Source organism: Hippocampus comes, unplaced genomic scaffold, assembly GCF_001891065.2.
Source record: "Hippocampus comes isolate QL1 unplaced genomic scaffold, H_comes_QL1_v1.1 scaffold56, whole genome shotgun sequence".
Taxonomy (NCBI): domain Eukaryota; kingdom Metazoa; phylum Chordata; class Actinopteri; order Syngnathiformes; family Syngnathidae; genus Hippocampus; species Hippocampus comes.
Window position 1 is genome coordinate 1,215,306 of NW_017842056.1, and position 21,711 is coordinate 1,237,016.

At 46.2% G+C, this 21,711-nt stretch overlaps 3 protein-coding genes across 8 annotated transcripts; 2 read left to right on the plus strand and 1 right to left on the minus strand.

Annotated features, from left to right (window-relative positions):
* Positions 1–893: 893 nt before the first annotated feature.
* On the minus strand, positions 894–3,680 carry LOC109510461 (uncharacterized protein C1orf115). Of its 2 annotated transcripts, XM_019860798.1 has the most exons (3): positions 3,073–3,680; positions 2,582–2,844; positions 894–1,252 (listed from the first exon to the last, which is right to left on the minus strand). In XM_019860798.1, exons 2-3 carry the CDS (start codon positions 2,744–2,746, stop codon positions 1,115–1,117), a joined length of 303 nt encoding a protein of 100 aa, XP_019716357.1. In that variant the 5' UTR covers positions 2,747–2,844; positions 3,073–3,680; the 3' UTR covers positions 894–1,114. The 2 variants fall into 2 exon arrangements, with proteins under 2 accessions (XP_019716357.1, XP_019716356.1); XM_019860797.1 differs by lacking the exon at positions 3,073–3,680 and having other exon boundaries at positions 2,582–3,064.
* lipt1 (lipoyltransferase 1) lies at positions 1,159–6,801 on the plus strand. 4 transcript variants are annotated; one of them, XM_019860741.1, is made up of 5 exons: positions 1,159–1,277; positions 2,630–2,673; positions 4,691–5,241; positions 5,520–5,741; positions 6,382–6,801. In XM_019860741.1, exons 3-5 carry the CDS (start codon positions 4,713–4,715, stop codon positions 6,792–6,794), a joined length of 1,164 nt encoding a protein of 387 aa, XP_019716300.1. In that variant the 5' UTR covers positions 1,159–1,277; positions 2,630–2,673; positions 4,691–4,712; the 3' UTR covers positions 6,795–6,801. The 4 variants fall into 4 exon arrangements, with proteins under 4 accessions (XP_019716300.1, XP_019716304.1, XP_019716301.1 ...); XM_019860745.1 differs by lacking the exons at positions 1,159–1,277; positions 2,630–2,673 and adding an exon at positions 3,878–4,053; XM_019860742.1 differs by lacking the exons at positions 1,159–1,277; positions 2,630–2,673 and adding an exon at positions 3,878–4,049.
* Positions 6,802–8,097: 1,296 nt separating this feature from the next.
* On the plus strand, positions 8,098–20,893 carry eif5b (eukaryotic translation initiation factor 5B). 2 transcript variants are annotated; one of them, XM_019860679.1, is made up of 26 exons: positions 8,098–8,320; positions 9,641–9,751; positions 9,830–9,893; positions 10,960–11,115; positions 11,259–11,745; positions 11,824–11,957; positions 12,044–12,121; positions 13,100–13,250; positions 13,341–13,436; positions 14,325–14,414; positions 14,491–14,550; positions 14,631–14,935; positions 15,016–15,123; positions 16,021–16,131; positions 16,259–16,326; positions 16,451–16,592; positions 16,665–16,796; positions 16,939–17,121; positions 17,192–17,353; positions 17,985–18,116; positions 18,204–18,335; positions 18,458–18,534; positions 18,613–18,777; positions 18,858–18,996; positions 19,474–19,635; positions 20,321–20,893. In XM_019860679.1, the coding sequence occupies exons 1-26, from the start codon at positions 8,286–8,288 to the stop codon at positions 20,426–20,428; spliced, it is 3,588 nt and encodes a 1,195-aa protein (XP_019716238.1). In that variant the 5' UTR covers positions 8,098–8,285; the 3' UTR covers positions 20,429–20,893. The 2 variants fall into 2 exon arrangements, with proteins under 2 accessions (XP_019716238.1, XP_019716239.1); XM_019860680.1 differs by having other exon boundaries at positions 14,328–14,414.
* The last annotated feature ends 818 nt before the right edge of the window (positions 20,894–21,711 follow it).

The window sequence follows — 21,711 nt, forward strand, 5'->3', positions numbered from 1 at the left end:
TTTCCCCCCAGGAAGTCCCAACTTTTTTTTTTTTTTTTTTTTTTGGGGGGGGGGGTTATAATCATGATTCAGGTCCCAGGGCAAAAGCCCACAAATAATACCTTTGCCACATTTTACTCAACGCGTGTTCGTTTATCTTCAAGGGGGGAAGTCACTCTGAATCAAAAACCACACAAGAGAAGCGATTCAACTTGCTCGTCAGTTACTTTCAAGCTCTGGAGTTCGGGAATTACAAGTCACCACAAAACCACTTGCGAGCAAGACCTGTCAGGAAAAGGAGCATAACTAAGATACAGCCTTCACAATTTCCAGCGTCGTTAATCAAATCGAGCCCCGAAGGGAATGTAGCTTCACATCATCCGGCTGTTCCTCTTGTTATGTGGACTCCTGCTGTCCTTGGTCCACATTCCGGTTGGGCCCAGCTTCTTCCTCGCCCTCCCAGATGCTTTGGGAGGCCATCGTTGGTAACTTCTTTTTTTTCTGTTTGTGTACATTTATCCAGTACTCCACTTTTGAAGACAGATTGACATACTAGATGGATCACTGCTGTTTATCTGAGTGACCTCAGACAAAACTGTACGTGTGTCTGGGCGGCGACACGGACGCTAACATATGAGATGAATTTGTATCTTGTTAAGTGTCATATAGCAGTTACTGTAAACACCATGTAGTAGTTAGTACGGCTATAATGTAGTAGTTATTGTAGCTAGTTAACAATTAAGATGTGAATATTGGTTAGCAGTCTGCCACTCGAGTTAAATTGATCTACCAACATGTTTTCAGAAATCATCTTGGAATTTACTTTCTGGACCTCGATTTGACACCTCTGTTCACTTTTCAAACGGAGTATTTGCTTTCTTAATCGTGTGCTGATTGATCAGTGGGTACTTAAAGGGTTTCAAACATTTTATTTGACACAATCCCATATCACATATCTTGTGAACCAACTTTATCTAAACCGCGTTACGATCATGAAACACAAATGTGACAACAATTGCTGTGAGGTACTGTACAGGAAGTAAAATTTACGCAGGATTAAAAAAAAAAAAGTGACAATTACATCTTCAAAACATTGGACAGAAAGAGTCTTAGCGAGGCTCCATCCACAGGCCCGTCACGCTTGATGGGCAGCTTCTCGTTGATGCTCCATCACGACGACCACAGCTGACAGCGGCGTGGAGAAGGCGCCAGCCAGGCTCTGCAGGCCGTACACCAGGCAGCGCCAGCTGAAGGTGCAGGCCTTCTTGACGTTCTGGCGAGCAGAACATACCCGAGCGGTGAGTCTTTTCAGTTTCACTGAAGTGTAATACTCGACTATATTTTCTCTAGTTGTGACATCGTGCACACTTGTATGTGTATTTCTTCCATTACTACACTGAAAAAAATGGTGTGTTAAATTTCCTTAACTCTATTTCATCGAATGGTTGCGCAAATTAAAGGAATCTGGATACAGATGCATTTTTTTAAAGAGGTCTATCCATCCATCCATCTTCTACCGCTTATCTGAGGTCGGTTTGCGGGGGCAGCAGCTTTAGCGGGGAAGCCCAGACTTCCCTCTCCCCAGCCACTTCTTCCAGCTCTTCCCGGGGGATCCCGAGGCGTTCCCAGGCCAGCTGGGTGACATAGTCTCTCCAGCGTGTCCTGGGTCGCCCTCGGGGTCTCCTCCCGGTGGGACATGCCCGGAACACCTCACCAGGGAGGCGTTCAGGAGGCATCCGAATAGGCTGCAAAAAAACTCACCTGGCTCCTCTCGACGTGGAGGAGAAGCGGCTCGACTCTGAGCCCCTCCTGGATGACCGAGCTTCTCACCTTATCTCTAAGGGAGAGCCCGGACACCCTGCGGAGAAAACTCATTTCGCCCGCTTGTATCCGGTTACAATGTACTGTAAAGAGGTCTACTTAAAAAAAAATATATTGCAATTATCGACATTTTTTTGCTAATTTTCGACGTGTTTCAGCAATGTGACCCATTAAAAACACACACACATTTCAGTATACACACATACACACACACACACACACACACACGCGAAAGGCTAGCGTTCACTGATTTACGTAGCAAAATACAGAGAATCCGTAACTTTTGACGGCTCTGCTACAGTGATCATTTTTCAATTCAAGAGTAGTATGAGAAATATTTTTCCAAGTTCACCATCGCTGTGTCATCGCAATTGCGCTGTAAAATTTAACGACAACTCATCGATTTAATCCACGTTAAATGATCAATTCTATCCTGTCTTGCTTATGTGATATTATCTCAGTGGTGCACATTATGACGCCAAACTAAAGTCACACAGCTATTTGTAAAAGCACTGTTAGTTATTTCATTGCCAGGGTATTTTTTTATTTTTATTTTTTTGCCAAATCCAACAGTGCCTAGCCCCGCTTAAAGCTCCACATTTTCTCCCACTGTACCCGCCGCACCAAAGGAATGACACTGAAGTACAGAGTGACGGCTTGATTGCGAACTAAAGGCATGCAGCCTATATTCATTCTTCCAAGATTAGCCTTATTGCTAAGAAAACAAATTCAGGACATTCCGGTAATTAATCACAACATCAAAAGTTGATCTTACTCTTACCCGAATGTACTTTTTCTTTCTCCTCTTCCTCTTCTCCTTCCTCCTCAGCTTTTCCTCTGGCGTCCTCTGGTTCCCTTCATCTTCGATCAAAGGTTCGTATTTATCTGGCAGTATGGCAAAATATACTTGCTTTGAGGTTTTCTGCTGCGCCTCCTCGGTTTCCATTGCCCGTCTTTGTGATCGAGTTGGTGTTTGTTGTCTTCCTCAACCGAGGACCTTTGGAACGGGGAGTCCAACTTTATGAGTAGCCCGAAGCTCAAACTCTATTGGATTTTAAATAAATGAAGGATTAGACAAAGAATGCACAAATGATTGTTTTTTTTCTCTCCCCCCCTCTGACCCGTAACTCTACATCCTCTCAGCTCATCTCGAAAACATTTGTCCTTTGTGCAAGAACTTCTCCGTGTTTGTTTTATAGAACAAACACAAAACTTGTCACTGAGTCAATAGGAGTATTATGGAGGTGATCTTGGAACCAGAACACTTCTTACTTCAGTGCGCTTCATTGGAAATAATCTGGTCAGATCTAAATGCCGCATTCCTCCTTGAGGGTCAGCAATTTGATTGCAAGTCAAAACAAATAGGCATCAGATTAAGATAACATTTTATGAGAAACAAATTCCTTCTGCTCGCGGCCAAAGATCCAGTGAAGTTTCACAAACACAACTCTTAAGAATGTACATGAAATTTGCGACGGATTTTCTGGAAACAATCGCGAGCGGTTTCCTTGTGAACCGACTGTCCATGTATGTGGGGGACCGTGACCCCATGCGGTCGTGGGAGGAGCTGCCTAGTGCACCTGTGCCAATAACATTGAAGTACAGTTTTGTTTTTACTTTGGAGTGACCGTTTGAACCACAACTTGGGCCTCTGGGAATCAGCACCTGCTGGGATTTGTTCTCTTCAGTTTGCTATCAGGTTTTGTTTTGTTTTGTTTTGTTTTGGCCTCATTGTTTTGACAAAGTCACCGGAAGGAAATCTGTTGCCAAGATTCAGTTTCTTCCAACCTCTGAACTCATTGTGGCGACAGTGACACGGAAGAACCCAGTATGTGCATTACGTCATTCAAATTTGTTTTTCAAACTTTAGTTTAGATCAGACAGAAATACAGGCGGCAAAGGTACCACAAATATCGCCTCGCCACGCCCCTCTCCAACCCTGCGATGCACAATTCATTTTTCAACATTGACAAACAGGACAGCGCACATATTTTGTCGTGATTCTTCGGATTGTTTTTTTCTGTCCTTTATACTTCTGATTATATTTGTGTGTGTGTGTGTGTGTGTGCGTGTGTGTGTGTGTGTGTGTGTCCAATGGCTTTTGGAATTTCAAAACATTTTGAGACATAAGCCCAGAAAAGTAAAACAATTTTGGTCGGAACTTTTCGCTGAACATTTGCATCTACACGTCGCGTCACGGTGACGGACAAAACGCGCAAGATCAAGAGCGACATCCACTCCTTGCCTAGGCACGTAAGAACCCGTTTAATTATATTAAATAGCCTCTCAAGAAATTACGGGTTTCTGCTGTTTGTGTAAAATACACTCGTTACAATATGTCTTAGTTTTCGCTCTCCGAGTTCAGCGATGCAAATGCTCGGCTACCAAAGTAGGAGTCGGCAAGGACACGTCAGTGACGTCATCTACCCGCGCCAAAGAAGAGTCAAGCCATTTGATCATTTATTTCATATCATTAACCACTGTTTCGAGGTCCATGTACAATTATTCCCAGCATAATAGATTTCTTGCTAATGCTCACGGCTTTCCATAGTGTATGCCATTTGGCGAACTGAATAAGATAAGAAAACCTTTATTAGTCTCGCAATGGAGTAGGGTAATTAACAGAAAGTTTCATTAAACACCCATGGGAAGTCAAGATGTGGTATTTGGGAAATTGTAAGCATTAATATCAACATCGTTTTGTCGTAAGGAGAGCTCTAAACAAACAAAAAAAAAGAATTTAAAACCCTACTCTGGACTGCTCATCAGTCACGGGGTGATTGCAAGGAGCATATTGAATGGGAATTGCCCTTGCCAGCTGCACAAATCAGCTATGTGAATCACTGCACTACAAACGGCTCACTTGTGTTCTCATTCCTGGCCGTTCTAGAGCGCAACATCATGCAGAGGTGATGGGCATTTTGTTACACATCAGAGGGACATTGCCTTACCTCAGAGGCTCCTCAGGGACGTGCATTTATAAAACAGTCCCTGGCGTGACTCGCACCTGCAGCACTCTGTTGACTGACAGCAGCAAGGAGGGGCTTGTCCTCTACTCCAAGTCCACCGACGTATATGAGAATCTTTCCCTGGAGGATTGGATCGAGGCCAACGTGGACCTGCAGCATCGCAACATCTTGTTGCTTTGGCGCAACAAGCCAGCCGTGGTCATCGGGCGACACCAGAATCCATGGAAGGAGTGCAACCTCTCGCTCATGAGGCGTACCGGAATATGTCTCGCCCGCAGGCGAAGTGGTGGAGGCACGGTCTTCCACGACCTCGGGAACCTGAACTTGACCTTCTTTGCTTCTAAGAAGGGGTATGACCGCCAGAGGAACCTGAAAGTCATCACCGAAGCCCTTAGACATCTGCGGCCCGGACTGGAGGTTGAAGCCACCAAGAGGTTCGACATTTTACTCAAGGGGCACTACAAAATCACAGGTAGGGTTGCAAAATTTGGTGAATTTTGAAAGCTGGAAACTTCCCATGGGAATTTGTGAAAGTTTGATACATGCGCCTGCTCGGGACACTCCGTCAGTTGAGTCAAGTAGACAAAAAATGGCATAGCAAGGATCGTAATGTCCTTGGATGTGGGAAAGAAGAGCCATCTTCAAATTTCCCTGAAACTTTAGGGGAAATATTCAACAGGTGTTGCTACCATTGACTGCCATGGATCGAGGTGTTACTTAGCCACGGTATCCTATTGTTGTTGACCCCAGGAAGTGCCTCAAGAATCAGCCGGAAGTCGTCCTACCATCATTGCACTCTGCTGCACTCGGCCGACCACGCCGCTCTCTCCCCCGTCTTGCACTCCTCCTGCCAGGGTGTCCACAGCAACGCCACGCCCAGTGTGCCTTCGCCTGTGGCCAACCTGGTCGACTATGAGCCCACATTGACGTGGGAGCTGCTACTTGAGGCGTTGGCAGAGAAGTACAGTGCAGGTGCAGTGGAACCTCGCTTCATGATGTTTGTTTCAAGACTCTTGTTTGCAAACTAAAATATTTTTTAATCAAGGATTTTTTTTTCCAATCGAAATGAATGAAAATGGAATTGCAGTCATCGCCCCTCCGTCATGAAAGCCACATAATTGAAATACCCGATTTATATACTCTCAAGGCATGTTTTTCTCGCGTTTAGGGCACTTTTTGATTTAAAGGTGTTCAAACATGGTTCTGAAACAATACAAACACATTTAAAAACACACATTGAGAGAGAGCAAGAGCAATGGATGACACAAAAATATTGCAATTTTTTCGGTCTATCCGACCCCTCATGTTAACAGTAAGCAAATCCCATTTCTCAAAACTAACAAAGTTATCCGACAATGCACATCAATAATCACGCCCAAAGATGTACGTTGTGAAATGAACCTCAAGTTGTCAATTTCCGTCGGCATAAAAAGCAGGATGGCGGTGAATGACATTTCAATCATTTTCAATTAAAACGGGGTCATGCTGAAATACTGGCTGTTTCGCTCTTCTTTCAATCTTTGGGGCAGCGTCACATGGTTAGGAGTGAAAGTTTGGATTGATGTGATCCTTCACCAGTTCTCTTTTTCTCCCGTCTTGCATGCCTCTCCAGAGTTTGGCGGCAGCGCCGCAATGAATTTGGTGGATCCCGCTGACGACTCTGCATTTCCCGGTCTCCGCAGCATGTTGGCAGAGCTGCAAGGATGGGAATGGGTCTTTGGAAGGACACCAAAGTTCAGCATCCAAACACTTTTGAAAATGACCGACGATCTCTCATCAGCCGGACGCGCAGTCCAGCTTTGTTTAGAAATCAAGCACGGAGTGATTGAGAGCTGTCGCTTAGACGTTCCCCCAGACTGGCTTCCGCAGCGTTTGAGCGGCGAGCTGAGCGACGTGCTGGAGGGAGAGCGATTTTGTCCACAACGCACCGCCGCGGCTTTTGCGATGCTGTTGCGTTGCGAGCGTGGCGAGAAGCAGAAGAAACTGCACAGACTTTGTGATGCCATATTGGCAGTCATGGGCTAAAAGAAACGCAACAGGTCATAGGGATGAACAATTTTTGGAGAAAAAAAAAATACCTCAGTATTGCGATTGCTATTTAACATGATTTGTTTTTTTCAAGGTCCTCTTCATGTTTTTTTTCAACAAACAAGCAATCAATACATCTGTATTACAATAAAAATATTCGATCAATTATACATAAAAGATTGGCCTTACACGTTTGGCTTTGGCTAAAATAAAGGCAAACGAAAGATGAATGAATATGACATTTTATCTACTTCAGTTAGTTGTTAACTGAAACACTTGCAGTCTATTATCTACAAGACGATATCAATAAATACAATAAGCATATATAAAAAAATAGAGCCTTCTGACTGACCAAAATTGGAGCAGAGTGTTCATTATAATTTTTTTAATTGCGGTCTTTGACATTTGACACACTGCAGAAAAGACGATTGTTAAATCACTGACAATCCATATTTGACTTCTAACCGTAAATGGCAACAAATGAGGACCCCTGCCAAATTTGAACGATTAAAAAAAAAAAAAGGAAATAAAATGAGACTTCGTCATGGTGAAAAATCAATCTGTTCTCTCCGCTTTTGAAACATTGTGGGCGTCCCACAACACCCGACGACTGAGAAAAATGGATGGTACTTTGTCTTTCACATGCATACACACAGCTACATGTTTGACGTGCAAAAATAGATCAATTTAAGCTCTCCGGTGGCTGGAAAACATCCCATAAAATCAACATACCGAGAGATTTCGGACAATTCTATCCTCACAGCTTGGTGGGAATAGTTTGGAGCTGGCTGCTTCCTTTCAATTTGCCAGCGAGTACTGGTTAGCCCCAAGAACAATATGAATAGTGCCAGGGACTGTTCTAAAAACTCACCAGTGATGGGAACCTGCGACTCACTAAGAGGAATTAAAACAGTAGAATATTAATTTTTAAAAATTCATTTCAACTTACCTCTGTATTTAATACCGTATTTTTTTTTAATTGCGTTCAATTTATTCAACCTAAGTCAAGACAGGTTAGTGAATACTTTTGGCAATTTAAGTGTGTGTGCCTCCTTGGGTCAATAAGCGTTCGGAAACACCACTTACATTTTTAAAATAATTGTGTTTTCACCAAAGACTGAGAGGAACTTAAGTCATGACGTGACATTGGACGCAGGCGCCCATGCGCATCAAAAACACACGACACAATATCTCACTTTGTACGTTTTCTAGGGACCAAACAACTTGTTTCGTTTGTTTCCCCCCCTTCATTTTATCGTACCACATCTTGCCGTGTAGGATCACGCTTACCACTGTATTAACTTGCACTCGACTCCTTGGTCCGTATCCATTTAAAATAACGCAATTCTCCGCTTCTTTCTCGTTTGATGACGAGGAAAAGCAAATGCCGAATGGCATCCTGTCCACGCAAATAATATGCGATCTTTGGTCGATGTGAGCCATCCGTGTGTGCTGTGCGTGGAGAAGCGGAGAAACTCGGCTTGAAGAATGGGGAAGAAACAGAAGAAATCCGGGGAGGACAGGTACAGAAAGCATCCGCGGGGGGTCGACGCAGGCTTTGCCCTCGCTGACACCCAGTGGCACTGAGCGCCACGACGAAAACGTGCGCGTTTGCGCCGCAGAGTTCCTCGGTTAGCTTTAGCAGCTAACGAAAGCTAACCACGAGTTGGCTGCGAGAGTGGAGGCAAGTACGAAGTACATTTGGAAATAGGGCATCTTAACAAATGTTGGCCATATAGCCAAGGTGGTCACGCTTTGTGCTCCTCGGCCGTTCACAGCCGGTCTCGGCGCTCTGCTTGTGCGTAGTGGCTGAAAGTCGGTCATGTTAGCCGGCTAGCATCCAGCTGGCTATCAAACGAAGCCAAGATTCCCCTAAAGATTACAGTGGCACCTTTATCTACGTGGCTAATTCATTACGTGGCCATTTTTTTACGTTTTTTTAATCACGAAAAATAGCACCGTTTGGTAAAATATAATCATTTAAACTTTAATGAAGTCTAAGTGCAAGCAAGGTGAAAGTCACACATTAGCAAATCAAATCAATTTGCCTGAACTATGAGAAGGGCACTGCCACCTACTGTAGTGGATGTGCAATTACACTGACTATGTGAAGTTGCCTGACACTGGCGCATCCAGATCAGGACAAATTTCATAAATGAAGAAAATGAAATCAACATGTTTTTATTCAATATTTTGCATTTTGTCCACTTAAATTGATCACTTATTAGTGATCTCTTTACGCCATTGCACATGTTAGGTTTTTTTTTTTTGTACGTCAAGTTCAATCCCTCCGTAAGAAATGGCTTGAACAAGGTACAAAGCCCAGAAAATGCCAAAAAGTCAGTTAGATTTTGCATGCTGTGGGAAAAACCCACAGCATGCAAAAAAAAAAAAAAAAAAAAAAAAAAATGGATTTACGCAGTAATATTTTCTTCATTGCTTAGATAACACAGCCGGAAGATGTAAATATGAGGTAGTCATTAAAACTTATTTATTTAACATGAGTTTGAATGGAATTGTTGAATTCTGAGCACAGCCACATCCATCCACGGTAACAGGTGGGTGTGAACACTTTTTTTTCTTCCCGTTCAGAAAATATTTTTGGACACAATGTTCCTGAATTCTATCGTTAGGAAGCTGTGAATACACCTGTTGCCATTCCTACAGCAGAATAATAGCTTGAACTAAACAGGCCCCAGATTTAACACTGAGTCGGTGAATTCTGCTCGGGATTTGGCGAGTCAGCAGGGCGCGCTCTTGTTCCGACGGTGGCACCGCAGAATGAGCGGGTTTATGTCCCTTTGCGTGTGTTTGTTTGACCGGCTGATTTTAACTCCCATCAGCGCTAAAGATGACGACATCGATGCTCTGGCGGCAGAGATCGAAGGAGCTGGTTCTTCAAAGGAGACAAAAGGAAAGAAAAAGAAAAAGGGAGCCAAGAAAGACGACTACGAGTATGTGACGCTGTCATTTCCCCGCATCTCGCCCCTTCTTCACTCAATCATCCCTAACATGTTTGTTCGCCGTTGCAGTGAGGATGACATCTTAAAGGAGCTGGAGGAATTATCCTTGGAGGCACATGGTGGACAGGGGAAGGTAACTCACTCTAAAGATGCTCATCACATTTTTCAGTAGGGTTGCAATACTGCGGGAATTTTAACAGTTGGAACCTACCCGTGGGAGTCTATGGGGGGAGACCAGGAATTTCTAAAATTGGCACTTGGCCTACGAATAGGGAACTTAACTAGAAAGTGGGATCCTTTTTTTTTTGTAACAGGAGTTTGCCCGCTCATTTTGTATGTTTGTTTTTTCATTGTGTCAGGTGCAGAGGTTTATTTTATGAGTAAGCTTTTTTTTTCTGCATCTTGCGTCTTAATGGTCATATGAGAGGGCCCGCATGGATACAGTTGACTTCGAAAAACGGTCTATCAGCCATGCGTGCCATTTAGTTACAGATAGTAAAAGGGGACCTTGGTATCGGCGACCGATGGGAGTACCCGATACATTGAAATCAGGCCTCTGATACCTGGCATCGGTACTCGCGCAGCCTGATAACCAAACCACAAAACTTGTCTTTGCATGCCTGTGAATGTTCCCCTTTATCCAGGTCATTTTATTCTCACCTGAAAACGTTGCCATACGAAAGTCTGCTGGCTTAGAGCTAACGCTTCGCGCAAGACGCCTTTGACAGGCTAACGCAGGCTAACTGGCATCAACGTTGCAGCAGTAGTTTCAAACTTTAAACAAATATTGGAACACACTGGTGTGGCAACAAATACATATAACAAACAATATTTTTAATATATATATATATATATATATTTTTTTTTTGTCTGAGTTGAGCAGATGATTGTGAATTTTTGAATAGGTTCAGTTAGAGAAGTAATATTGAATCCAACATTCATGAAATAATTAACTGTCCGGTTAAATACTTCAAACTTCATATACGGGAACACATTAATGTGTTGAAATGAAATGTCACGCTTTTCAATTGGACTGTTTGCGATGAATCTGGTCTTTATCCTGATACTTGTCGATGACAATGATATTTTTTCAGAATAGCCCGGCTGCATTTACCATGGGAATCATCCTTTGCAACCGCCTTTGTCACAGGACGCAAGTACGTCTTCGCTGAGCTGCCTCCAACTTTGTTTTTGTGCAGAAAGACGTCGTCGCTGTGGAAAATGATGTGGACCCTCCGAAAGCAGAGAAGAAGAAAACCAGGAAGGGGAAAGTGCAGGATGCCAGCCTCGAAGAAGTGGAGGGCAATCAACCTGAAGGTGCAAATGATGAGCTGAGGAACGGACAGCAGAAGAAGGTGGGACAGAAAACAAGCCACTACTCATTTGTCTTGATTAAAAAAAAAAAAAAAGAAAAAATGGAATAATTACTTTGGTTACAATTCTGATTGTCGTCGTTAAAACCTGCCTGTCGTTAATAATGTCAGTGTTGCATCTCAAGGTGGCGCCCGCTGCTCCATCCGAGTCTGACGAGGAGAGCGGCTCGCGTTCTCGTTTGAAGACCAAAGGAGGTAAGAAAGGCGCCAAGAGGCCTTCCGGTTCCGACGAAGACGACGACGATGACGAAGGCGCCGCCAGAAACGCGAAAGAGGCTGAATCCGAGGAAGATGAGGAAATCAGCTCTCGGAGGGACAAAAAAAACAAGAGCAAAGGGAAAGCCGCAAAGAGCGAGGACGAGGACGAACAGGAGGAGGACAGCAGCTTCAAGATGAAGACCGCCGCGCAAAAGAAGGCGGAGAAAAAGGAGCGGGAGAAGAAGAAGAAAGAGGAAGAGAGGCTCAAGCAAAAGAAGCTGAAGGAGAAGGAGACCGGCGCCGATGTCAAAAAAGAACCGGAGAAGACCGCTGCGGAGGCTCCGCCCCCGCAGGCGGTCCCCGTAGCAGATGCCGATGCGGACGAGCAGGAAGGAGCAGAGCCGGCTGGTGAGGGTAAGCTATCCGCCGCCGTGCTTGACTCCCGCGCGCAAAGAAAAAGTGAGCCGAGTTTGTTGCTGTTTGATGAATCAGATGACGGTGACAAGAAAAAGAAGGACAAGAAAAAGAAGAAAGGGGAGAAGGAGGAGAAAGAGAAGGAGAAAAAAAAGGGTCCGAGCAAGGCCACAGTCAAGGCCATGCAGGAAGCTCTGGCCAAGATGAAGGAGGTGTGCTGTTAAAAGCGTGGGGAGGGGAACAACAGCACTGGGTGTTGTGATCCTCCGATAGCAGAGCCCTCTCTTCTTCTCTGTAGGAGGAGGAGCGCGCCAGGAAGGAGGAGGAGGAACGAATTCGAAAGCTGGAAGAGCTGGAGCAACAGAGGTTGGAGCAGGTAAACGCCACACAACCGACCTCCACTATCGAGCCCGGCTTGCATGCGATGTGCCGATGAGGCGCACCGCGGTGTTCTTGATCTCCACTTGGGGGTGACCGTTCTACACTGGAACAACATGGATTTCTTTTCGCTTGAAAAGGGCGAGGCCTGACACGGCGAGTGACGTAAAAGTCAGCAAATGAGCGTGTACAGCGGTAGGCAAGAATAAATGAGCTGGCACTGCATTAGCTAAATTAGCTTCGACCTGATGTTGGCGCTCGTTGACATATCTACAGTGATCCCTCGCTATTTCGCGGTTCGTTTATCGCGGTCTCGATGCATCGCGGTCTCGATGCATCGCGGATTTTTTCCAAAAGTGAAAATGCCGCAAAAAGTCCGCAAAAGGTCCGCGGGAGGCAGTGAAAGTCAGCAAGACAACAGCGAGTCACATAGAGCAACATATACAGCACTACATGGATGTGTTTACTAACTTATACATGTTTAAATATATCAGTATATAGCACAGGTGTCAAAGTCAAGGCCCGGGGGCCAGAGCCGGCCCCCCACGTCATTTTATGTGGCCCGCGGGAGCAAATCATGTGTGTCAACTTTCATGATTCTTGCCGAAATCTGGACCGAAATGTCAAATTGTCATGGGTAATAAATAACGTTGAGATTTTGCACCGGCCCTCCGAGGGAAGCCGTAACTCCAAAGTGGCCCGCGACAAGAAATGACTTTGACATCCCCTGGTTTATAGCATTAAGTAATGTTAATTACTACAAACATGCATGTATACCATTAAATTTGGCCTTATAAATATTATTTATACTCCTACACATGTACATATACGATAAATGAGGGATTACTGTCAGGGATGTGTCCAAGGACCGGCAACCCGATCCATTCGTTTTTATTTTAAGGTCATAAACAAATAGCTGTGATTCATTTCACGGTCTCTCCGCGGAACTCACGTTTTACCCCCTGACACCTGGCAGGAGCGTCTTGAGCAGGAGCGCAAGGAGAAAAGGAAGCAGAAGGAGAAGGAAAGGAAGGAGCGTCTGAAGAAGGAAGGGAAGTTAATGACCAAATCCCAGAAGGAGGCTCGGGCTCGGGCCGAAGCCACGCTGAAACTGCTGCAGGCTCAAGGTCTGTTTCGCAATCGTCTCGATTCTCTCTTGTAGTTGACCGTCAGCAGTTGCTTGCCCCTGTCATTAGCTGATCTGTGTTGCTGTGCAGGAGTGGTGGTGCCATCCAAAGACACTGTGTCAAAGAAGAAACCGGTTTATATGGACAGGCGGAAGAAGAAGCAGCCGATCACTCAAACTCCTGAAGGTAGGCTCAACAAGCTCGCTATTCAGCTTTTAGCGGGTGGGGTTTTTTTTTTTGGGTTGTTTGTTTTTTACCTGTGGAACCTCAAGCGAACCGCTGAAAACTCACCTATTTGCATATTATAGCCGCTCATAGTTCCTGATATGTTTACAATTTAAAGTCTTGTCTGCGGTTCAGTAATTGCGGGTTGACTCCATTGCGAGTTTTCATTTTCCACCATAACTTCGCCTGATCAAGTCTTACATTGCTATTTGGCGGGCTCCGAGCTTATTTTTCTTCCCTTCTCAGTTGGACCAGTCCATACATTTATTTCTTGGGGAGGGGTGGATTGTTTTTGCAAAACTGAAACCATGAACTTTATAGTGGGGATGCTCGTAAATTCACATTCAAGCGATACTCTGAGAATGCGTGTGTCTGGAGAGCCAGAGCGCGCTCTCATTCATATCCGATCACTAGTTCGTGCTTGAACAGTTTCCATCCTGGACTGCCTGACACACTGGCTGTCGTGTCCCCAGTTGGAGTGCCTAGAATGTACACCGGTATTCTTTTTGTTGCACTCGGAAAAACGGAACAGTACATTTGAACGCTCTGGGTTTCCCAATAGTCAAGCAGTGTGCGCTCAGAGCGTATTTCCGAAAGCACCGTGGAACTTATCGCCCCCAAAATCTCCCGTCCCCTCATGGTGTGATGCATTCGGAAATACGGTCCGATCGCACCGCTTCACTCGGAGCGTCGCGAAACTCTGAACCTTGTTCAAGTGTGTCGTTACTCAGAGTGTCCCAAAAACCGAGCCGGTTCAAGGAAAGTGAAAAGTGGTGTTCATCAATGAAAGTGAGCGGAGCATCTAACTAACTACACAGAACAGTGTTCAGGAATTTGTTTTCCGTGCAGCAGAAACGTCGGCGGTGACCTCACCAACGTCAGAGACGGCAGAGACGATTGTCCCCGAGCCGGAGGCAGAGACGCCGCTCATAGAGCCAGGTGAGAGGTAGGAGGGTGTGGACGCGTGGAGCATCGACGGCGGCAAGATTTAACTTTGGTGGCAAAAATGCTTTAGAGGTGAAGGCAGATTTCGCCGTGGATGACTGGGAGGCGATTGCCAGTGATGAAGAGAAAGGTTGGTGTTGACACATGCTTGGCCAGGGAGTCTCTGCTGCCCGTTGCGGCTACTCATCGTTTCGAGTGACTCTTTGGCAGAGTTAAAGAAAGTCCACATCGAGGTGAAAGAGGAGCCCGTCGGCCCGCCTCAGCCCACCGGCAGCGACGAGGAGGAAGAGGAGGAGGAGGATGAAGAGGACGAGGACGACGACGAGGAAGAGGACGAAGAGGAGGAGGAAAGCGAGGAAGCGCCAGAGGAGGAGATGGCAAAGGGCGTGACGGGAGCTCAGGGGAAGAAGCAGCAGGCGAAGGAGAGTGACGACGAGAGCAGCGAGAGCGACGACGATGACGACGACAGGACCAAAGAGGAGCGTCTGTACGATCGAGCTAAAAGGCGGATCGAGGCGAGTGTCCCGAGAGCACCCGAGGAGCGAGCGCTCGCCTCTTTTAACTCAATTCTAACCGGCTATTTTTGTCCCCGTAGAAACGCCGAGCCGAAAACCTCAAGAACGTTGACATAAACCGGCTGAGAGCGCCGGTCGTGTGCGTGCTCGGACACGTCGACACCGGGAAGACCAAGATCCTTGATAAGGTGCACACTTGGCCGACTTGACAGTATCTTTGACTTCTCGCTGACCCCTCCACCGCTTCTGATCGTTGCTTGGTATTGACCTCTCAACCGGATGGCCGTTGGTAACGTAGCGGTTCACGTAGCTCCGGGGATGCATGGCGCCATTGCATCGTGTCGCTTTCTGTCAATGATGGATTTCCAACCGCAGTGCGCCGTGACGGATAATCGGGTCTGTTGCAGGAAATGATCCAATTGCACTTCATTGGGGAGAAGAAAAGAATTACCGTATTTTCCGCACTAAAAGGCGCACCGAAAAGCCTTCCATTTTCTTAAAAGCTCACAGTGCGCCTTAAAATCCGATGCGCCTTGTGTATGGTCATTACGGTAATATTTCGATCCCATGTATTGTTGTTTTGCTCTGCAGTAGACAAGTTGCACTTTCTTCTTCTTGGGGTGTCAATGATTTTGCTTCCGCTACTTTTTTTTTTTGTTAACAAGTCAATGTTTTTACTTGCTGGTGGTTAAGTGAACTGTGTCGCTGCTTTATTAAATACATTTTACTGACATCTGATCGTTCTGCTGGCATTTGCTTGAGCGTAGCGCCATCTAGTGGGTGCATTGTAGATTGCGTCTTATCAGCGACGTGCCCAATATATGAAAAAAATTACAAAATAGGCCATTCATTGAAGGTGCGCCTCATAATCCAGTGCGCCTTTCGGTGTGGGAAAAAAACGGTAATCTGTCTATGCCAGCGACATATAGTGATAGAAGGAACAATTTAAACTCTGCCGCGTAGTGGCACAGCTTACAGTACAGTTGACATGTTATCCGTTTCGATTCGTAACACGGGACGGACGGACAGACGGATGGGTTTCTGGTAATTGACCTGCTTCTGGTTGCGTTTGCTCATTCCCACAGCTGCGACACACCCACGTTCAGGACGGTGAGGCAGGAGGAATTACACAGCAGATCGGAGCCACGAACGTCCCGAGAGAGACGATTGAAGAGCAGACGAAGATGGTGAAAAATGTACGACCACGATGACACACACACACACACACACACACACACACACACACACACACACACACACCTAAAGACACAACAAGGCAAGGCAGACTCACATGAAGACACAACGTTGTTTGTGCACATGCAGTTTGACAGAGAAGGCATGAAGATTCCTGGCATGTTGATCATCGACACACCGGGACACGAGTCGTTCAGGTGAGAGTTTGTCCAAAGTGATGAAGAAGCGATTGGAGCTCTTGTGCGTATTGCCAAACAACAGACAAGAACGATATTGCGTGGACCGGTCCGCATGGCTAACGCTCGTCTTATACTTGATCAGTAACTTGAGGAACCGAGGCAGCTCCCTATGCGACATCGCCATCCTGGTGGTGGACATCATGCACGGTTTGGAGCCTCAGACTATCGAGTCCATCAATCTGCTGAAGGAGAAGAAGTGTCCCTTCATCGTGGCGCTGAACAAGGTGACTTCCCGCCAGCCGTGGCGGTGCGTCGGTGTCTCGGTGAGAGTGGCTAACGGCGATCCTGCTTTGCAGATTGACCGTTTGTACGACTGGAAGAGGAGCCCCGAGACGGACGTCTTGGCGACGCTGAAGAAGCAGAAGAAAAACACCAAAGATGAGTTTGATGAGAGGGCAAAGGCCATCATCGTGGAGTTCGCTCAGCAGGTGAGCGGCGACGCTCTCGATTCCGTTTCCAAATGACAACCTCGGACAGACTTTTGCGAGCAGAATCTTTGCCGATTGGCCTTCCGAAACGGAGGCCGGGCTTCACCGGTGCGTTGACCTAATCCGCCGCTCTGACCCGCAGAGTCTCAACGCCGCCCTCTTCTACGAGAACAAGGACCCCAGGACCTTCGTGTCGCTGGTTCCCACGTCGGCTCACAGCGGCGACGGGATCGGAAATCTCATCGCGCTTCTGGTCCAGCTCACTCAAACCATGTTGGCCCGCCGGGTCGCGAGCTGCGATGAGCTCAGGGCTCAGGTCATGGAGGTAAACGAGTCGATCGGACGCACTGAGACGACCGCTAAAACAGACGGACACCCGATGATTTGTGTGTCAGGTCAAAGCCTTGCCTGGCATGGGCACCACCATCGACGTGATCCTGATCAACGGGCGCCTACGGGAAGGCGAGACCATCATCGTCCCCGGAGTGGACGGACCAATCATCACGCAGATCAGAGGGCTGCTTCTGCCGCCTCCTCTCAAGGAGCTGCGGGTCAAGGTAACCTGAACCGATAACTAGTGGTGGACAAGTGAAGCTTCGTGAAGCATTTGTGTACGTTTGTGTCTCCTCTAGAGGGCACTCTTGGTTTAAAGATGCAGTGGAATTTTAACACATTTCCATTGCACTAACCTTTATATTTAAACCAAGAGCACCATCTAAATGTGTCAAAAAGTATCACTGGTGCTTCATGAAGCTTCGTTTTCCCATCATTACCAATAACCTTCATATTCAGTTTTGAACCCAACTCTTAAGAGTCATTACGATCTAAAATAAAGGTGGTGGGCCTCGCCTGTGAATAACAAAAAAAACACAGAATTTCAAATTAATTTTATATTACCCTTAAAAATAAATGTCTCACAAATTATTTGATTTAAAAAAATGCACCAGCAATGTATGATGTGTATTACTCAACTTGGACACTGATGACTATTTTCTTATTCGCCAAGAATTGAGCACCATTTTGTGACATCTGAGAGGAGTGGAGAATTTTTTTTAATTTAAAAACAAAAAATAAATAATAGACACGACTGTAAGATGATCAAATGCATTTAATTTTGAGACCTATGTTACTGTGTCCATTTGTGTCATTATTCTTCAGGATTTTTTTTGTTTGTTTTTGAATATGTAGAACCAGTATGAGAAGCACAAAGAGGTCTCCACATCTCAAGGTGTGAAGATTCTGGGGAAAGACCTGGAGAAGACGTTGGCGGGGCTCCCCCTGCTGGTGGCACATAAAGAGGACGAAATACCTGTCCTCAGGGTAGTCCACTCTCCCTCCCAACAAACACACATACGCCCGCGCGTCCAAACGTAGAATCGACACGTGATATCAACTGCTGGTCTTTAGGATGAACTCATCCACGAGCTCAAACAAACGCTGAGCTCCATCAAGCTGGAGGAGAAAGGCGTGTACGTGCAGGCATCCACACTGGGATCACTCGAGGCTCTGCTCGAGTTTCTGCGAACATCTAAAGTTCCCGTGAGTTCTGGTCAGGTTCTATTACGTCAGCGGTCCCGAAACTTTGTGGGCCTCGGTTTCACATTCTGAAATATTTTGACCTGTGTGAATGTGTGTGTGTGTGTGTGTGTGTGCGCGCGCAGTGCGCCGGCATCAACATTGGTCCCGTCCACAAGAGGGATGTGATGAAGGCCTCAACCATGCTGGAGCACGACCCGCAGTAACGTCCACCTCTCTTCACCTTCCCAATTGAACGCGTTAGCGATGTGGCAACTCTGATGTTGTCGCGTCGTCGCAGGTACGCTGTGATTCTCGCCTTCGATGTGAAGGTGGAGCGAGAGGGCCAGGAAATGGCGGACGCTTTCGGCGTCCGCATTTTCTCTGCGGAGATCATCTACCACCTTTTTGACGCCTTCACCAAGTACCGCGACGACTACAAGAAATCCAAACAGGAAGAGTTCAAGTAAGGCGTGTGCAGTTTGACGCTCGCCTTTGGTGTATGGCCGTTGACGGACAGCTTCGCCTTGTTTTGTTTGTGTTCAGACACGTGGCGGTGTTTCCGGTGAAGATGCGCATCCTTCCTCAGTTCATCTTCAACTCCAGAGATCCCATCGTCATGGGCGTCTCGGTGGAAGCTGGCGTCCTACGGCAAGGGACGCCGCTGTGCGTTCCCAGTAAAGGGGTGAGTCGAGTTACAAAGAGGTGACAAGTTTCTGGGTCTTTTCCGGGCGAATTTAAAATGGGGGATTTTACAAATGTTCCAAATTGGAAACGACGTTCCATCTGGCTTAACCGGGCAGCACCGTATGGTGGCAGGAAACTGAACACGGGTCACTTGTCAATAAGCAGCACCTACAAATCAGAGGCGTCGAGCAATTTATTCCCAATGTAAGTTCGCTGTCAAACTAAACATAAAACTAAAAGAATTGCTCTTTGTGTCATATGACCACATAGCTAATTAGCATCTGTTGTGGTTGTTTGCAAACGGTGCCGCCACACGGGGGCCGACGCTCAATTTTGTAGATTCCTGCTCTATTCCCATCCAGTCCTACGGAAAGTTTCCAAATGTGAAAATTCCTGGACACCCTCCCACTTGGGGGCCGTTTGTGTTAACATGTGGCAGATGTTCCCGTTCATGACTTGTTCTTGTGCGTCGCAGTTTGTGGACATCGGTGTGGTCACCAGCATCGAGATTAACCACAAGACGGTGGACAGCGCCAAGAAAGGGCAGGAGATCTGCATCAAGATCGAACCCATTCCTGGCGAGTCGCCTAAGATGTACGGCCGCCATTTTGAGGCCACCGACATTCTTGTCAGCAAGGTGAGTCCGCCTCAGACCGTTTTTTTTTTTTTTTTTTTTTTTTGTCATCGCCGTGACCGTTAGTCAGGGCAAAGTAGGAGCTGCTTGCAAGTGTGGAGGCCCCACTTCCTTCCATGAGGGCGGTGCGGGCCACGTCGGCATGGGCATCTGACTAATTTGAGCTACTACAGGAAACATTATTATCAGGACATCCATTTCGTTAACTTTTATTTAGAAGTACTCCAACTTTAAAAAAAAAAAAAATCCAATTATGAACTTGCTTTTTTTTTTTTTTTTTTTAAATGGTCCTAGAGTTGAGAGCCAAAATTTACGTTGCAAACAAAATTGACCTCACTGAGGCCGCCACTTGAGTGAACTGCAAAAAATGTTACTGTTCCACCCTCGCATCTGGGCAAGGAGAGCAACAGTCGCCGTTGCACGTTTTACACTTTTCTGAACGGGACAAACAGGCAGACCGACAAATGCAAAATGAGAACACACGCAAGGAGCTTCTGCAACTTAAAAAAAAAATAAAGACCACAAGCTGGACTTGAACCGTCGTCGAATCATTTGCTAAAAAAAACCACCAAGCCGCGCATCTTGCTCACAAGTCATGTTTCATGATTTCATATCCCGATCAAAATAAACGCTGCACCAAAAATATAATTGTCAGAGCTAAAGGCTGATTGAATTGACATTGTTCCAGATCACGCGGGCGTCCATCGACGCGCTGAAGAACTGGTTCCGGGACGACATGCAGAAGTCGGACTGGCAGCTGATCATGGAACTGAAAAAGACCTTTGAAATCATATGAGCAGTTGGCACATCAAAAAAGGAGGCACCTCTCTTCCTGTCATGACACGGAATGAAACGTTTTTACCCGCGAGAACACTCTGGTCCGGTGTGCCCCGGGTGAAATAGTGCCACGCTGAAACATTTCACTCTCAGTATCCCAACGTGCCTGTTGTCTTTCTTGTTCTCTGCTCCGATTCGTGGCTGCCGTTGCTTCCCGTTTCCACCTCCAAACAGATGAACGTTGACGAGTTTAACCAGCCCCTACTTTTTGGGTCTGCCGAGGTGCGTTCTGGGACCGTTCGACACACAAGGCGAGCGGCAGCGGCGACAGTCGCCAGTTACAAAGACAACTCTGTGTTGATACTTTTTTTTTTTTTGCGGTGCGCTTTCTTGGCCATGTTGGTGACGGGGGTCGTGGACAAAGGACGACCCTCGAAAATGTTTTACTGAAGTGCTGATGTAATAAATTCCCATGAAACTTGAACAGTGATCGGGTATGTGTGTGGCTGTGCGTTGCTTCTCAGTGAGTCAGCACCCACCCGGAAGGTGAAAGTGCTACCGGTTTGTTCAAAATTCAACTGGAAATCTAAATGCATGACGCATCCTCTTTTCAAGCACGAGACGGCTGCCTTTGTGACATTCTGTTTTTCGAATGATTAATGGTCAATGTGATGTCTTGTACCGCTCGGAGGGGTGTTTTAAAATAAGCCTCATCCCCAATACAGCAATACTGTACAGTACTACACGTTTAGAGTGACCAATTTGGATAGTGGCAATAGTTCAAGGTTAGTAGCATACAACAGATGGTGATGAGGTGAGAAGGATAGAGATAGTGCCAAGTTAATGTATAAACCAGTGGTTCTTAACCTGGCTTCGATCGAACCCCGGGGGTTCGAGGAGCCTTTGCCATGGAGGATAGGACACACGCGACTCCAACGTGTTAGTGTTAATTAGTTATGACACGCCCACTTAGCCATCATTGGCTGCAGATGATCACATGACATTGCTTGTCCAATCAATCTCAAGTGAGCCAACGGTACCCTCGCTTGTTCTAGTTCTCTTTGTAAGACTCATACGACTCGTTCAACAATTCAGGTACCCCACCCAAAAAATGATAGTTTTATTTTTCTGCCTCTGGTGTATTGTTTCGGTCTGTGCGCCGTCATGTAAACATGTCAAGTACGTAACATGCCACCAACGCATAGGCCAACCAAATAATAGACGAACGACAATTCGATTGCCTTACAAGACTTTTATTTTGAAGTTAGTCCGCGTGGTGTCTGCGTCGGCTAACTTGTCTTT

What these genes read in the sequence shown, in the direction of transcription:
- LOC109510461 (XM_019860798.1), bottom strand. Translation starts at nt 2,746, where the DNA reads ATGGAAACCGAGGAGGCGCAGCAGAAAACCTCAAAGCAAGTATATTTT. An exon ending in GAAAGAAAAAGTACATTCGG is followed by an intron (nt 1,253 to 2,581) that starts GTAAGAGTAAGA and finishes TCTGCTCGCCAG; the next exon opens with AACGTCAAGAAGGCCTGCAC.
- lipt1 (XM_019860741.1), top strand. Translation starts at nt 4,713, where the DNA reads ATGGGCATTTTGTTACACATCAGAGGGACATTGCCTTACCTCAGAGGC. An exon ending in GGGGCACTACAAAATCACAG is followed by an intron (nt 5,242 to 5,519) that starts GTAGGGTTGCAA and finishes TGTTGACCCCAG; the next exon opens with GAAGTGCCTCAAGAATCAGC. An exon ending in GGCAGAGAAGTACAGTGCAG is followed by an intron (nt 5,742 to 6,381) that starts GTGCAGTGGAAC and finishes ATGCCTCTCCAG; the next exon opens with AGTTTGGCGGCAGCGCCGCA.
- eif5b (XM_019860679.1), top strand. Translation starts at nt 8,286, where the DNA reads ATGGGGAAGAAACAGAAGAAATCCGGGGAGGACAG. An exon ending in AGCAACAGAGGTTGGAGCAG is followed by an intron (nt 12,122 to 13,099) that starts GTAAACGCCACA and finishes GACACCTGGCAG; the next exon opens with GAGCGTCTTGAGCAGGAGCG. An exon ending in TCAAGGAGCTGCGGGTCAAG is followed by an intron (nt 17,354 to 17,984) that starts GTAACCTGAACC and finishes TTGAATATGTAG; the next exon opens with AACCAGTATGAGAAGCACAA.